Source organism: Stegostoma tigrinum, chromosome 28 (assembly GCF_030684315.1).
Source record: "Stegostoma tigrinum isolate sSteTig4 chromosome 28, sSteTig4.hap1, whole genome shotgun sequence".
Lineage (NCBI taxonomy): Eukaryota > Metazoa > Chordata > Chondrichthyes > Orectolobiformes > Stegostomatidae > Stegostoma > Stegostoma tigrinum.
Window position 1 is genome coordinate 45407394 of NC_081381.1, and position 16246 is coordinate 45423639.

Below are 16246 nucleotides of genomic sequence, written 5' to 3' on the forward strand. Positions count from 1 at the left end.
AACTCCTTGAAATTCCAGAGTCATTTAAAAATGTTCCATGTATTGTGCAGCAAATGATGTTTATCGATCAGAATCTTTTAATTATCCTCAGAAGATCTCTTTATAGTTTTGACAAATGTGAATGTATTCACTATAATCATTTGCAACTTTCTTTGTACAGATGCTTTCACTGTTAAGAAGTTACCTCTGAATGCTCCATCTGGTTTGCAAAGGAGAATGCTACTGTGGTTTTCTATTTCACTTAAAACTTGCTGGATTCTTAGAGGACCTGACAGGGTAGATGCAGAAAGGTCTCTATTTACCTTTACGGGAGAGTCTAAGACCAGAGGGCATAATCTCAGATTAAGGGGAAACCCACTTAGGCCAAGATGAAAAGGAATTTCTTCTTTCGGGGTGTCATGAATCTTTGGAATTCTTTACCACAGAGGGCTGCTGAGATTGGGTTGTTATGTATATTGAAGGCTGAGATAGACAGATATTAACCAATAAGGGAATTGAGGGTTATGGGGAAAAGGAAGGAAAGTGGAGGTGAGGATTATCAGATCAGCCATGAATAGTGAGTTGACTCGATGGCTGAATGGCTTACTTCTGCTCCTGTATCTTACGGTCTTATAGCCACTCATGAATTTATCATCAAGGATCACAACCTGAAATTGTCCAGTCCCCTTCGAATAGAAAAATATCTCCAGAAACTTCACAAACCAATAGTGAGACTAAAATGAACACCATGCCAACAATGGGGTCACTGAGGAATGATAGTGAAAAATCCTGTGAAAGAGATGGATTTAAAGGGTTTTTCTAAAGGATAAAAAAGGGGTGAGGCGATTCAAGAAGGGAATAGAAAAGTGCGTGGCCTAGTCATCTGTGAAGGCCTGATTCAAATTGGAGTGGAGAACGAACAGGAGTTGCATGAACGCAAAGGTATTGTATGTCAGAGATGGATATAAGCACAAATCGTTTTCAACAGAACTATCCAAACCAACAATCTCTGCCATCAAGAAGGACAGGAGTAACGGAAAAATGGAAACACGGCCACCTGCAAGTTCCTCTCCAAACCACTCACCATCCTGACTTGAAAATATATCACTGTTCCCTCACTGTCGCCAGGCCAAAATCCTGGTACTGTCTCCCTAACAGCACCAACAGTGTACATACCCCAGTGCAGTGGCTCAAAAAGGCACATCCCCACTCCACACTCTCATCAAGGGTAGTTGAGGATAGACAGTAAATGCTGGTCTAGCCAGCCGTGCCCACATCCCTTTGAAGGATGAACTTTAATATTCCCAGCTTTGTAAGTCTCTTTTAATGTTGAGGTGTCAGACGCTATTGGTAACATGAGGAATTATCCTGATGACTACTTTGAACAGAGAGCTATATCTACCATGACTAAGAATCAGGAACCTCAGTATTTAACACTCGTGAGTCCTGCCCATTCTTGAGCAGTGTGTTCAACCTGCCTTTATGATGAGCAAGCCTGATCCTCAGTTGCAGTTGTTCATCAAATTGTCCCAATAATGTGCAGCGTTTCACACACTGTGTACAGCTGGTATTCCATTGATCATCATTTACTGTGCCTTTCATCTATTTTGTTCACAAAGGCTGAAGGAAGCAAAGCTTTTTAAAGACCACTTAAAGCTGAAATTATGTTAGAGAATGGGCCATTCAGAAGGTTGATGACTTTTCAATCAAGATTCTCTTGAGTTCAGAAGCTAGCAGATATAATTCTCCCATAGTTTCACTCTTGTAAACGGTATTCAACATTTTGAACCTCTTTATGGAATTATAGCTATACATTGGACTTAAATGGCCATTGAAAAACTGATAGTTAAAATCTAACACAGTTATTCTTCATTGTGTAGTGTGGCCACGCTGTATATCGGAATGTTGCACGAGCAATTCTCTAATGGTTTGTTGATATGGTGGTCCAGTTTCTAATCAAGGCCCTGATGCAGCAGTGCAAAATTAAAGGTGGCTCCTTCTAAGTGTTTCCTGCTGCACCCATTCCATTTGCAGACATGAAAATAAGCAAATATTCAGCTGATTACTGCTGCCCTCAAGCCAATGTGTTGTTATTCCTAAATGCTACGGGCCTGCCTCTCTTTTTGGCAACCAAATATAAACTTGGAGATGTGCAATTATCTCTCAAACAGAATGAGCCTGTTTTCAATCAGTCAGATATAACCTATAAATTGTCAAGAACTTCCGTCACCTGCTGTACAGCCTCATTGAGGGCCCAAAGCCCAGTTGAGACTTGGGTCTTGCTTGTAATCACTTACTTTTGTCACTGTCGTAATAATTAATAACTTTGAAGAATCATAATGCTAATTCTGTTGGACCTCTGTCTCTGGGAGGATTCCAGCAACAATAAAGGTCATTTGAAGGTCATGGTGGTGAGTTACTTGTAGGGTTGCAACTTACCACGGTGCAGGAAAAGAACAGAAAACCATTTAGTGAGCATGCTGTCAGGGGACTCCTGCCTGCTTGTCCCTAACCTAGGGTGTGATCAGTGGCCTTTCCTGCACCATTCAGTGATTCTTGGGACATAAGGTCAGTATTTATTGGCCACCCCTAGTTGTGCTTGAGAAGGTGGTGGTGAGCTGCCTTCTTGAGCTTGCAGTCCAAGTGCCCATAATGCCGTGAGGAAAGGAATTCCAGGATTTGACCCAGGTGCACTGATGCATTTCCAAGTCAAATAGTGAGGGGTTTGATGGTATTTCCATGTATCTGCGGCCCTTATCTTTCTCCCTGTTTATGCATATAAATTTTCAAGGCAGTGTCTGAGGAGTTCGCCATCATGAGAAGTGTCCATGTTTCCCCAAATGCCACAGGACAAGTGTTCTGCTTGGCCGGTTTGCCTTGCTGTATCTCATACTTCAAAGTTACCCAACTTGCTATAATCTTAATTACTTTAACACAGGAGATAAGGAGAAATTTTTCACCCTTACAAATCAGTTTCCTCTTCTTTACCATAAATTCTCACTTCCCCTGAGCTGGTTTAGAAATTTGCATGTTTCAAAATTACTGGAGTTGAAACATGGTGGCTAACAGTAGCTGCTCACAACAACCAACTCATGATATTCCTGTGATTTCACTCTTCGACTGTTTACACCCCTCCTTGTGCTTGTTGTGGTGTCTGCTCTCTTGCTCTCGTTCTCCCCTCTCTCTCCCCCCCTCCACCTCTCTCCCCCCCTCCATTCCCCTCTCTCCCCCCCTCCCCCTCTCTCTTCTCCCCCCCTCCCCCTCTCTCTTCTCCCCCCTCCCCCTCTCTGTTCTCCCTTCCTCCCCCTCTCTCTCTCCCCCCTCCCCCCTCTCTCTCTCCCCCCTCCCCCCTCTCTCTCTCCCCCCTCCTCCCTCTCTCTCTCTCCCCCTCCCCCTCCCCCTCTTTCCCCCACCCCCTCTTTCCCCCACCCCCTCTTTCCCCCACCCCCTCTTTCCCCCACCCCCTCTTTCCCCCACCCCCTCTTTCCCCCACCCCCTCTTTCCCCCACCCCCTTCTTCCCCCCTCTCTCTCCCCCCCTCTCTCTCCCCCCCTCTCTCTCCCCCCCTCTCTCTCCCCTCCCCCTCTTTCTCCCCCTCCCCTGGATTGACCAGGACCCCGGAAAAATAGCTAATCATTTCAGATCTCTTGCTCTGTAAATGGAAGTTGTACTGCAGTATAGCAGCTAAGGGCTGTCATCCTGGATGATCCATCAATTCCTTGCAAGATCATTATATTTGTGCCCCCTCTTGAAAGAATTGATCCTAGTTGTGTCTCTGGAATGTGTTGGACCATCACTGGGCTGCCATTTTATATTTAGATATGTTCTGAACTTCTGAACCTGTTCAATTCAGCAGTGCCATAAACACAATGGATAATGGCTGCAGTGTGAGATGGGACTTTGTCTCAAATACTGTGTGGTAGTCACTGCTACCTATTTGTCATGGACAGGTAAATCATTGATAAATTAATAAGAATGAGGCCTCTTACTGGTTTTCTCACCATCTATCACCGACGCTGCCTGACAGATATGTCCTTCAGAATCCGACCAGCTGTGTCACTAATAGTGTTATTGAACTACTCTTGGTGATGTGCTTTTTGAAGTTGCCATCCAGAGTTTGTTCTGCAGCTTTGCTACCCTCTGCATTTGTTCCAATGTTCAACCTAGGAGAGTATCGAGTCATCAGCTTAGTGAGGGCTGTAGGCGGTTTCTGTTTGAACCAATGCCAGGCGATTTCATCGGGACTGAGCTGAGAATTCCCAGGGACTATTCCTCCTCAACATGTACCACTCTGCCGCTACATCTGGGTGATCTGTCCTCCTGATTGAACAGGTCGTGGTGATGGTGGAGGCTAGGTTGCTGGCTGCAGTTTGGTTTGTGACTGTGTCAGGTTGTTGCTTGGCCAGTCTGTGGGGCAACTGTCCCAATTTAGCACAAGTCACAGCTGTTAGTGAGTGGGACATTGCCGAGCCAGCAGGACCGGGTGTGGGCACTAACATTTCTTCTCCCTCAAAACCAGGAAACGTAATGAAGGACAAGATACAATGGCTTGTTAATGACTTTATTTACACTTACACAGGTATGTCTGCTGTTACCCCAGCACCAGAATGGCACATGGAGGGTAGTGCGGGTAATGTCATTTAGTCTGTGTTGATCTTTGATCTAACAAGGAAGCGGTGGTGGTATCTAATTTGGCATGATTCCTAGTCCTAGTTGCCTATAATCAAATTTGTAACATTTAATTGTTAAATGATGCACTGAAGCCCATGGGAAGCCCAAGAAGGAATGTATATTTATGAAACATGATGGATTTCCAGCTGTTCTACTACGATTATCGCTCAGTTCTGAACGGTCAGAAATGATATTCCATCACCAGCTATTTGTAGATAGTACTGCCTGAGATTTAGTATGAATTTAATTTTTGATCCCTTTCATATCATGGAACAGCGATTTAAAGGGAATTATGTATTTTCTAAGGACTTTTTAATCTGGAATTCCCATTTCCTACTGGACGTGCTCTTGGAAGACTCATCATAGGTTCCGCTTGCAATAAGCCAAAAGTCTGTTTCCACCTCTGATGCTTTTATATTTATTAAACGCAAATTTTTAAAAAGCCATTCTCCCCAAATTACCCACCTATATCTCGCTCTCAGAATGCTCTCAGCAGTGTCCCACAGACTAATCTCTAATTCTAGGGGACTCTAAGAGTACCTGAGTTTGTCCCAGCTTTTCTTTATCCGTGGAGATGGTGGTAATCATGCAGCTCCGAGGCTTTATAAGGCTCCAGTCAGACCCTATGTGTAATACTGTGAACAGTTTTGGGCTCTGTATCTCACAAATAATGTGCTGGCCTTGGAAGGGGTCCAGAGGAAGTTCACAAAGATGATCCCAGGAATGAAGGTCTTGTCATAGAGGAGGGGTTGCGGATTCTGAGTCTGTACTTGATGGAGTTGAAAATGATAGGGGGGATGCTGATTGAAACTTAGAGAATACTGAGAGGCCTGGAGTGAGTGGATGTGGAGAACACACTTCCACTTGTAGGAGAGACTAGGACCTGAGGGGACAGCCTCAGAATGAAGGGCCGACCCGCTAGAACTGAAACAAGAAGGAATGTCTTCAGCGAGAGGGTGGTGGGTCTGTGGAACTCATTGTCACAGAGGGCTATGGAGGCCAAGTAGTTGAGTGTATTTAAGACAGCGATAGGTTCTTGATTAGTAAGGATATCAAACATTGTGGAGAGAGGCAGGAGAATGGGGTTGAGAAAGCTGAATGCTCCAATGTCTTATGGATTGGACTAAGAGCTTTCATCTGCTGGTAGTACAAATGTGAATGAATTGCAGTCGTCAGATTTGGAATGTGATCAGCGTTGCTTCATTGCCCCACCCCCTCCCCCCATATAAACTGTGTCCTAGAACTGATCCTCCCTTTTAAACCCAAAACTCCATCCCAACCTTGGAAACTACACATGCAACTGCTAAGGCAAATGCTGTCAATGCTGCATTGTGTAAATGGTGACCACAGTATTTGAAAATAATCAGCTTATGGGTTGAATGTGTCTCCAATAGCTGCTGCTGAACATGTGAAGAAGTGGTTATGGTTGTAACTTGAAGGAGGAGTGTGTATAGAAATAGAAAAGAAATAACAGGGTGGAGGATGTTAATACTTTGTCATCGATTTGGGCTTAAAGGATGCTAATTTAACCCAAATACAATCCTGTAGTGCATCATTTAGCTTAATTTAGATATGGTCATATACTAACACTTTCATATAGTGTCTTTGAATTATCTGTTGGAATGAGCGCAAGTTAATTTAATACCATGGGCTGTATAAACTGTTATGACAGAAGGACAAAAATGATTACATGAGAAAACATAAAGCATCTCTTCTGATGATTCAACCATCAAGCAACCTTTCAGTTGAGAAAGAGATGACTGACTCCTTCGGTAGGGAAATCTGGTGCAGATGAGGATGGATAAATTAAATTACATTTTTCTGATCACATCCTCTGCCCCTTGCCGCTCACTGTTGAGTCTTTTTATAAAGCCACAATAAATATATTTTGGCTGTACTTGTGCAGAAATACTTCAAAGCACTATATGAAAGAATATACCAATCACTTTTACAGAATTAACCCCAGTAGTCAGCAATGTACCTAGATTGCAAATTCTGCTCAATGGCTACCAGAATTTAGCATTCGGGCAGTACACGATGCAATAATTTTTGTACATAATTATTTTTGTAAATTTGATCATAAATTTAGCTTAATGCTGGATTGATGGTGTTACATCTTAAAGATGTGTTTGTCATTGTGTCAATTTTTAACCTTGAAAAGCACCTTTTTCATTGTCTTCTAGGAGAACAGGTTACAAACCCGGCTAGTATGTGATTATTTTCCCACCCTAGAATAGATCTGAAAAGCTAACTTTTAAATCCTTGTTCATAAAATGATGGTTACATATAGATTAAGACACTAGGCAGTAATTACAAATGTTCAGTTAGATTGAAGAGTTCAACTGATGTATATTTAAAAAAAAACCCTGGCAGTAACATTTCACAACAACATTTTGTGTGTGTTATTTTGATTATCTATAATGATTTCTACTTGTACTTCTACATGTGAATGTTATAATCTGATGTGTTTATACTTTGGTATCAGAATCCATTCTGGGGGCATAGTCCATGTCCCCTCACAGGGTTTTGACTACTTCTGCCTGTGCTTGGTCAATCAGGAGCTCTTTCAGAAGTGAAATATTCATATGCAGCATTTGTTTTATTCTTTCATGGGGTGTGGGTGTCATTGACAAGGCCAGGATTTGTTGCCCATCCCTAAATACCCTTGAGCTAAGTGGCTTGCTAGTACGTTTCAGAAGGCAGTAGCGGTCAATCACATTGCCGTGGGTCTGGAGTCACAAGTAGGCCAGATCATTTAAGTGCAGCAGATTTTCTTCCCTAAAGGACATCAGTGAGCCAGATGGGTTTTTACAACAATCAAGATAATTCAATGGTCACTTTGGGGCTGACTGACCTTCCCCTGCTTTTGGCCATGGATTGTTGAGGCAAACTTTCAATTATTGATTAATACAATGTATATTCCACTGACTGTGTTAGAATTTGAACCCTTTGGCCCCAGAGCACCAGCATGGGCCGCTGTAATACTCATCCAATTGCATTACCACTTTCTACCTGCATATTTAGAGTACCTGCTATCATCTTATATCTGCACTTGGATAGAAAAAAAATGTTTTTTTTTCATCAGGTTAAATAGGGAAGTAAGAAAAATATTTGTATTCCTGTTGCATTTTTCACCTCCTTGGAATGTTCCATAATAACAGGTGAGATGAGAGTGACTCCCATTGGCAGCAGGGCTGTATTTGACTGAGTGTGGTATCAAGAAGTCCTAGCAAAACTGGAATTCAATGGGAGTGGGAAACTCTCCATTGGTTGGAGTCATACCTGGCACGTAGGAACATGGTTGTTGTTGTTGTGGGTCAGTCATTTCTGTTCTCAGACATCTCTGCGTGGGTTCCTTAGGATAGTGCCCTAGGCCCAACCATCATTTGCTGCTTCATCATAAGGTCAGAAGAGGGGGTGTTCACCGACAATTGCACATGTTAGTATTTGTGACAACTCAAATACTGAAGCAGTCCATGTTCAAATGAAACAGGATCTGGACAATATCCAGACTTGTGCTGACAAGTGGCAAATGACATTCATACCACACAAGTGTAGGCAATGACATCACCAAGCAGAGATAATCTAACCACCATCCCTTGATATTCAGTGGTATTGCCATCACTGATTCCCACTATCAACATCATTGGCCAGAAACTCAACTGGACTGGTTATATAAGCACAGTGGCTATAAAAGCTAGGAATACTGCAGTGAGTAACTCATCTCCTGACTTCCCCAAGCCTATAGTCAGGTGTGTGATGGAACATTTCTCATTTACCTTGATGACTGCAACACTCAAGAAGCTGACATCATCCAGAACAAAGCAGTCCACTTGATTGACACCACATCCACTCCCTCCTCCACCATTGCTCAGTAGCATCAGTGTGTACTACCTTCAAGTTGCGCCGCAGAAATTCACTATGGATCCTCAGATAGCATCTTCCAAACCCACGACCACTTTGATCTAGAAGATCAAGGGCAACAGATACCTAGGAACACCTCCATTTGCAAGTTCCCCTCCAAGCCAGTCACTAGCCTGACTTGGAAATATGTCCATTCCTTCACTGTCACTAGTTGAAAATCCTGGAATTTCCTCACTAAGGGCATTGTGAGTCTACCTACAGGAAACAGCTTGCCACCACCACCTCATGAGTAACCAAACACAGGCAACAAATGCTGGCTGGCCAGTGCCTACATCATGGGTTAATTTTCAAAATGCAAGAAGTAAGGGATGGACTGTTTGGCCGCTTGAGCCTCCTATTCCATGCCATTGTGCTTATCTCCTCCTTTGGCTCCACTTTCCCGTCCTCTCCCCAGTCCCTCAATTCCAGGAAAGACTCTGCGCGAGAGAGAGAGCAAAAGCGAGACAGTCTTTCTGCCTCAGATTTGAATATCTTCAAGGATGGTGCATGAACAACCCGTCTTGGTAGAGCCTTCCAAAGATTCACAAGGCTTTGAGTAAGGACATTTCTTGTCACCTCAGCCATTATGAATCAACTCACCCAACCAACAGCCTCCCCCCACCCCCCATGTTTAGCTTGTGCCTCTGTGTTCTGAATTTTCCAGACAGGAGATACCATTTCTATCCTTGTCTATCCAGTCAAGCCCCTTCAGAATTTTCAATCCTCATTCCTGTAACCTCCAGAGAATGTTCATCCAATTTACTTAGCCTCCCATTATAATCGTAAGCCTCCAGTGATCACTCTGGTGAACCTTCACTGCACTATCTCCAAAGTGAGTACATTCTTCCTTAATTCTGGAGACCAAAACTGCATAGAGTTCTGCAGGTGTAGTCTCATCAAAGCCCTGTGGCAGTTATAGGAAGCAGTCTTTATTCGAAACGCTTTGTAATAAAAACTAGCATGCAACTTGCTAATCTAATTACATGTTTTAACTGCATGCTAACTTTGTGTGCCCTGTACGAGTGCATGAAGGTCTTTGAACATCAACAAGTAGGAGTTTCACACCTGTTTAGAAATTTTCTGTTTTCCTATTATCATCAGAGTGAGTTAACCTGACTGTTGCCCGCATTATACTCCATCTGCCTCATTTCACCTGCTGTAGAGTCATTCTGGCCATTTTTGAGATGTAGTCATTGTCCCAATATAGGAAGCATAGCCATCCAATTTCCATGGTGCAAGTGCCCAGAAACGTCAGCGTATTAATGACCAGATAAGCTTTTTTGGTGATGATTAAATATTGGCCGGGGCTTTAGGAAAATTTCTCTGCTCTCTTCAGAAATGTCAAATAACTTCTAATAGACACCTGAGGATGCAGGCATAATCTTGATTCAATATCTAATCCAAGAGATGGCCTTTCTGATAGTCCAAGTACACCTCCGTACGCTCTGTGCCCCAGTGGTTCAAGCTCCTAACTCAGTGGCTAGGAGCCTTGCATTGAGCTGTGGGTGGCATCTTTTGATTATAAAATGAGAAGCTCTGATTCACCCTGTGATATGTGATACAGTGGGTATTGGAGACACTTTGGAGGCTTCTCCGATCTTTTCAGAAGCTGACTGGGGTTGCAGGGGTGGGGATGTGGTGTTTCTGGAGGTGGGGTTTGCTGGATGTTGAAGTTCAGTAATAAAAGAAACAGAAAGTGCCAGGGGAACTCAGACCTGGCAGCATCTGTGGAGAGAGAAACGGTTAACTTTTAAGTGCAGTATGATAGCATTTTAAACCTCTTAAGAGTTTTGGTGTTCAGTTTTAGTGAGTTTAGTACTCCTTATTGGGCAAGTTTATTTTTGGTACTTTTCTGGAGTAACGTAGACATTCTGGTGTTACCTAGTCATGTCCCAGTGTGTTTCATTTAGTATAGATTGACCTGCCCATTCCTTTTACATTTGTTTGGGAACTTCCCTAAAACAATGGCCACCTCATCTGCCTGTTGAAACCTTGGAACCCCATAGACGTGCATCCCTTAGTTAAACATTTCTTATATTAATAATTTCTATATGTGGATTGGATTGAGCGATTTTCCCATTGGCCCTGAGACGTGAAATGTAAGGTTCTGAAAGTGTGAGACATGATCCAAGCTGACAATCCAGCACAGTTATTCAGAGAATGCAGCTGTACCAGAGGTGCCCATTTTTAAGTGAGACGTTAAACTGAGTTCTGTCTGCCTCTTCAGGTGGGCACAGAAGATCCCACAACACTATTGGAAGAAGAGCATCAGACTTGTTCCGTGTGTCCTTTCCAATAGTTATCCATCAACCTGACTGGGGGCGGGGGGCGGCGGGGTGGACCTTGACCCAGGATACTGGCACTGGGAGGAAGATGAAAGATGATAGCTGGGGATAAGGGGGAAAGAGGCAAGTCCAGGGGTGTAAAGTGCGGAGAAAGTCAGTGGGACGGAGTGTGTTGAGGTGCTGGTGAAGCCCTGGATGTAGGCAAAGTGGGATATGGTCTGTTATTGGTTTGTTCGGCCTTTGTGTCCAGTGAAAATGAAAAGGAAATCTCTGATATGCAGTTTTCCAGTCATCAATGGAAGAGGACATTTTGAATTTAAAACAACATTGTGGTATATACAAAGGCAGGTGGAATATGAGACTCATTTGTATGAATTTGTAATTGAGCTGTCGCTGATGTATGGAAATTACTAAGATGAATGCTGCAGGTTGTTGTTGGGCTGTTTGTGAACTACATCCAGATTATCCCAGCAGATGCAGTCGCTGCATTTACGTTTCAGTGATTAAGTAAAATCAGCTTGTGGGAAAAGCAATGTACCTCCTGGGAACAGGCTTGATTTTAAAGTCTAATGAACACAGATCAATGTCTCCAAAGAAATATTATATTGAAAGTGACAGGACGATGGTAGAGCTTAAAGCTGTGATCACATCGTTGATTTCAAATGTTCAATGTCTAGGGGGATCTCCTGTGAAGCCCAAATATAGCAGAGCATCAACTAATATGACAAGAATTTTATTGCCTATATTTTAAGTAGGAAGGCAATACAATAATCTAATGATTATCAGTTGAATTAACACATTACAAATAAATATTACAGAACAAGAAAATCCCAGTTGTGGGGAAGGATTTTAGGTATTAGAGAGCAATAATGAACCTCAAGTTAACTTGCTTCAGGAATATGTTTATAAGATACTACATAGAATTCCTACAGTGTGGATGTGGAAGGTTTCATTATATGAAGGGAGGTTCTTGATGACTGAGGCTTGATTACTGATATGAACTTGTATGACTATCTCTTTATACAGACTCTCCTGTGCAATATGGAGCTTTCTTCCATGATGGAGGATACATTGTGTTGCCAAAACAAATGTTCCCAAGGAGGTAAGAGCAATGTGTGGTTATGAGTATTGGCGTTTAGTTCAGCCACCTCCATCTGTGAGTCAGACATGCTAAACCTCATCCTCATCTTCGCCCTCACCCACAATTACAACATTTGTGAAAAGGCCAGTGCTCTGTATGAATCTTTAACATGAGAATATTGTACATCATTTCTGGTTGTGATCGGGGTGGGGTGCTGTTCGGTAGAATGTAGATGTAAAAATATATGGATAACCTGATTTCTTCTTCAATTAAGAATTTAAAATCTGGGGTGAGCTTGGAGAGGTTTATAAAATCATGAGGGGCATAGATAATGTGAACAGCAAAGGTCTTTTTTTCTAGGGTAGGGGATTTCAAAACTAGATAGTAATTTGCTAAGGTGAGAGGAGAAAAGATTTAAAAGGGACCCAAGGGGCAATATTTTCATGCAGAGGGTGGTTCGTACGTAGAATGAACCGCCAGAGGAAGTGGTAGATGCAAGTACAATTACAACATTTAAATAACGGTAGAACAGGTACATGGATAGGAACAGTTTGGAGTGATAGGGAACAAATACAGGCAAGTTGGACTGGTTTAGTTTGGGAAAACTTAGTCGGTATAGCTGAGTTGGACCAAAGTATCTGTTTCTTGCTGTTTGACTCTATGGTTTGTTCAGAGGCTGGGATTACTGCACCAAGTGCAGATTCTTTAAGATATTCTGGGGCCACAGGCAAGGCCCTACTTCTTTAATAAATGTTATCCCCACCCAACCAAGTTTTTGGTAGATGATCGTTACAGCTGAAGTGGAGCTCCCCACTATTCACAATACAGAGTAAGTACCTTCAGATACACCAGTCTCTGTCTTTATTCAGTATGCTGCCTATTTTCAAAGTTTTAGCCAATGATCTAGGATTGATCACCCAACGAGTAGCCGTTTCTATTTGGGCAGTGTCCAATCTCTGTCCTTCCAGGATCACACGGATGACTGTCATTTGATCAGATTGAGGGTGCTAAAACTCACTTACCCCAGTCACGTCCCTCTGATGTGTGGTACCTTGGGTGGCTGCATGAAGGTTTTACCCTCAACCGAGGCCTGATGGATATGACAGAAGAGAGCAAAACTGGATGCACCAAGTTCAGGCCAAAAGCCCAAGCCTCATGGCATATTCCATCCCAGCCTATAGCAGGAGTACTTCCCACTTCCACCAACAATGACCACAGTCATTGTGGACTCTCTGAGCCAGAGGCTTTTGTTCTCTGTTAGAGTCATAGAGCTGTACAGCATGGAAACAGACCCTTTGGCCCAACTCATCCAAGCTGACCAACATCTTAAATTAATCTAGTTGTATTTGCCAGCATTTCACCATATCCCTCTGAACACTTCCAGGTCATGTACCCATCCAGGTGCCTTTTAAATGGTGTAATTGCACCAACCTCTACCATCCCCTGTGACAGCTAATTCCATGCACCCACCACCCTCTGCATGAAAATGTTGCTCCCTGGGTCCCTTTTAAATATTTTCCCCCTCAACTAAACCTATGTCCTGTAGTTTGATTCCGCTACCCTGGAGAAAAGACCCTGGCCATTCACCCTATCAATGCCCTTCAAGATTTTACAAGCCTCCAATGCTCCACAGAAAATAGCCCCAACCTATTTAGCCTCTCCCTATAGCTCAAACCCTCCAATCCTGACTATACCCTTATAAATCTTTTCTGAACCCTTCCAAGTTTCACAACGTCCTCCCTGTAGCAGAGAGAACAGAATTAAACAGTGTTCCAAAAGCGGCCTAGCCAATGTCCTGCAGAGCCACAACATGACATTCCAACTCCTATAATCAATGTACTGATCAAAAAAGACAAGTGTACCAAATATGACCTTCACTACCCTGTCTACCTGTAACTCCACTTTCAAGGATCTATGATCCTGAGTCCCAAGGTCTCTCTTCAGCAGCATTCCGCACAACCTTACCATTAAGTATATAAGTCCTGCCCTGATCTGACTTATCAAAATGCACTACCTTACATTTGTGTAAATTAAACTTCATCTGCCACTCCTTGGATCTTTTGCCCATCTGATCAAGGTTTCATTGCACTCAATAGGGCAGGTATTAAGAGGATTTTATCGTATTTCTATTTAACAATTCTGTGGTTTATTTGTCACAGTTCTCCAACTGCCCCTGAAACCATTGAAATGGAGGTTCATACAACATCACTTGATGGGATCCTGCTATGGCAGGGAGTGGTAAGTACCTCAAATATTACTAACAAATTAAGGCAAACATCTGGAACTTATACTTTGTTGAAAATCTTTGAGATACTGCAACCTCTGTATCTGTTCTGTGCAATTTAAGCACAAATGTGATCTTTACAGAGATTCCACTCGAGATATCAGGCAGTGGTAAAACAAAGGAAACATTGATTTCATCAGGGAGTGAGATCATTGGGCCCACGTTTCTACATGGTTCGGCCCTTTTATACAGTTGTTCATCTTGTCCTTGTTTACAAATGATAATGTGATTTATGTTATTATTTGTAACTAATAGCACAGAGTCGAGAAAGAGAATTGGTTTGGGTCTAGGAATTTTTCTGCACAACAGGCTGAGGCGCTGGGCAAATTAAGGCACTACAGTGCCACTTCTGGTGGGAGGGTGTAATCACAGCATAATAAAATGTGAGGCTGGACGAACACAGCAGGCCAAGCAGCATCTCAGGAGCACAAAAGCTGACGTTTCGGCCTTGACCGCGTCTCCCGCATTTCCCGCGACACATCCCTCACACCCCGCCCCCGCCACAACCACCCCAAGAGGATCCCCCTCATTCTCACACACCACCCTACCAACCTCCGGATACAACGCATTATCCTCCGACACTTCCGCCATTTACAATCCGACCCCACCACCCAAGACATTTTTCCATCCCCTCCCCTGTCTGCTTTCCGGAGAGACCACTCTCTCCGTGACTCCCTTGTTCGCTCCACACTGCCCTCCAACCCCACCACACCCGGCACCTTCCCCTGCAACCGCAGGAAATGCTACACTTGTCCCCACACCACCTCCCTCACCCCCATCCCAGGCCCCAAGATGACATTCCACATTAAGCAGAGGTTCACCTGCACATCTGCCAATGTGGTATACTGCATCCACTGTACCCGGTGCGGCTTCCTCTACATTGGGGAAACCAAGCGGAGGCTTGGGGACCGCTTTGCAGAACACCTCCGCTCAGTTCGCAAAAAACAACTGCACCTCCCAGTCGCAAACCATTTCCACTCCCCCTCCCATTCTCTTGATGACATGTCCATCATGGGCCTCCTGCACTGCCACAATGATGCCACCCGAAGGTTGCAGGAACAGCAACTCATATTCCGCCTGGGAACCCTGCAGCCATATGGTATCAATGTGGACTTCACCAGTTTCAAAATCTCCCCTTCCCCCACTGCTTCCCTCAACCAGCCCAGTTCGTCCCCTCCCCCCACCGCACCACACAACCAGCCCAGCTCTTCCCCTCCACCCACTGCATCCCAAAACCAGTCCAACCTGTCTCTGCCTCCCTAACCGGTTCTTCCTCTCACCCATCCCTTCCTCCCACCCCAAGCCGCACCCCCCGCTACCTACTAACCTCATCCCACCTCCTTGACCTGTCCGTCTTCCCTGGACTGACCTATCCCCTCCCTACCTCCCCACCTACACTCTCTCCACCTATCTTCTTTACTCTCCATCTTCGGTCCGCCTCCCCCTCTCTCCCTATTTATTCCAGTTCCCTCCCCCCATCCCCCTCTCTGATGAAGGGTCTAGGCCCGAAACGTCAGCTTTTGTGCTCCTGAGATGCTGCTTGGCCTGCTGTGTTCGTCCAGCCTCACATTTTATTATCTTGGAATCTCCAGCATCTGCAGTTCCCATTATCTCTGTAATCACAGAATGATAGGTTTACATTCAGAGTTACCAGTAGAAATGTTAATATCAGAATTTATAACAGGCAAAAGTGTAAGAAATGTGTGCCAGAAATGAGACATTAAAAGCAACAATAAAGTATGAGTATTCATAAAATCACATCACATTTAAATTAGAATCAAATCTTGAGGTTTTAGGTGTTTTCATAGCCTTAAATTCTGTCGTTAGATGTTTTGTCAATTCTTGTCATTGTTCACAATCTTGGGCACTTTTATGCTCAGCATACACTACACTGTTCAAGCAGGGTTAACAATTTCATATCTCACTGAGAGAAAGGCATCCAGTGTTATAAGAGGGGAATGAACAGATTCCTCGACGACTCAGAAAATAATAAGCTTTCCATGCCTCACTGTGTAGTTTTCAGCTCACTAGTTAAGGTTTTGTT

The 16246-nt window shown here is 43.6% G+C and overlaps 1 protein-coding gene across 10 annotated transcripts in view; it reads left to right on the forward strand.

Moving 5' to 3' along the window:
- The window catches only part of hspg2 (heparan sulfate proteoglycan 2), a 486508-nt gene that overhangs the window by 458704 nt on the left and 11558 nt on the right, over window positions 1-16246 (forward strand). For 8 of the 10 annotated variants that reach the window (XM_059655629.1, XM_059655630.1, XM_059655634.1 and 5 more), the window contains 3 exons: window positions 4558-4608; window positions 11864-11939; window positions 14078-14156. In XM_059655629.1, coding sequence (XP_059511612.1) covers window positions 4558-4608; window positions 11864-11939; window positions 14078-14156 — 206 coding nt within the window. The remainder of the gene's footprint in view (window positions 1-4557; window positions 4609-11863; window positions 11940-14077; window positions 14157-16246) is intronic. The other 2 variants (XM_059655631.1, XM_059655638.1) reach the window with 1 other exon arrangement.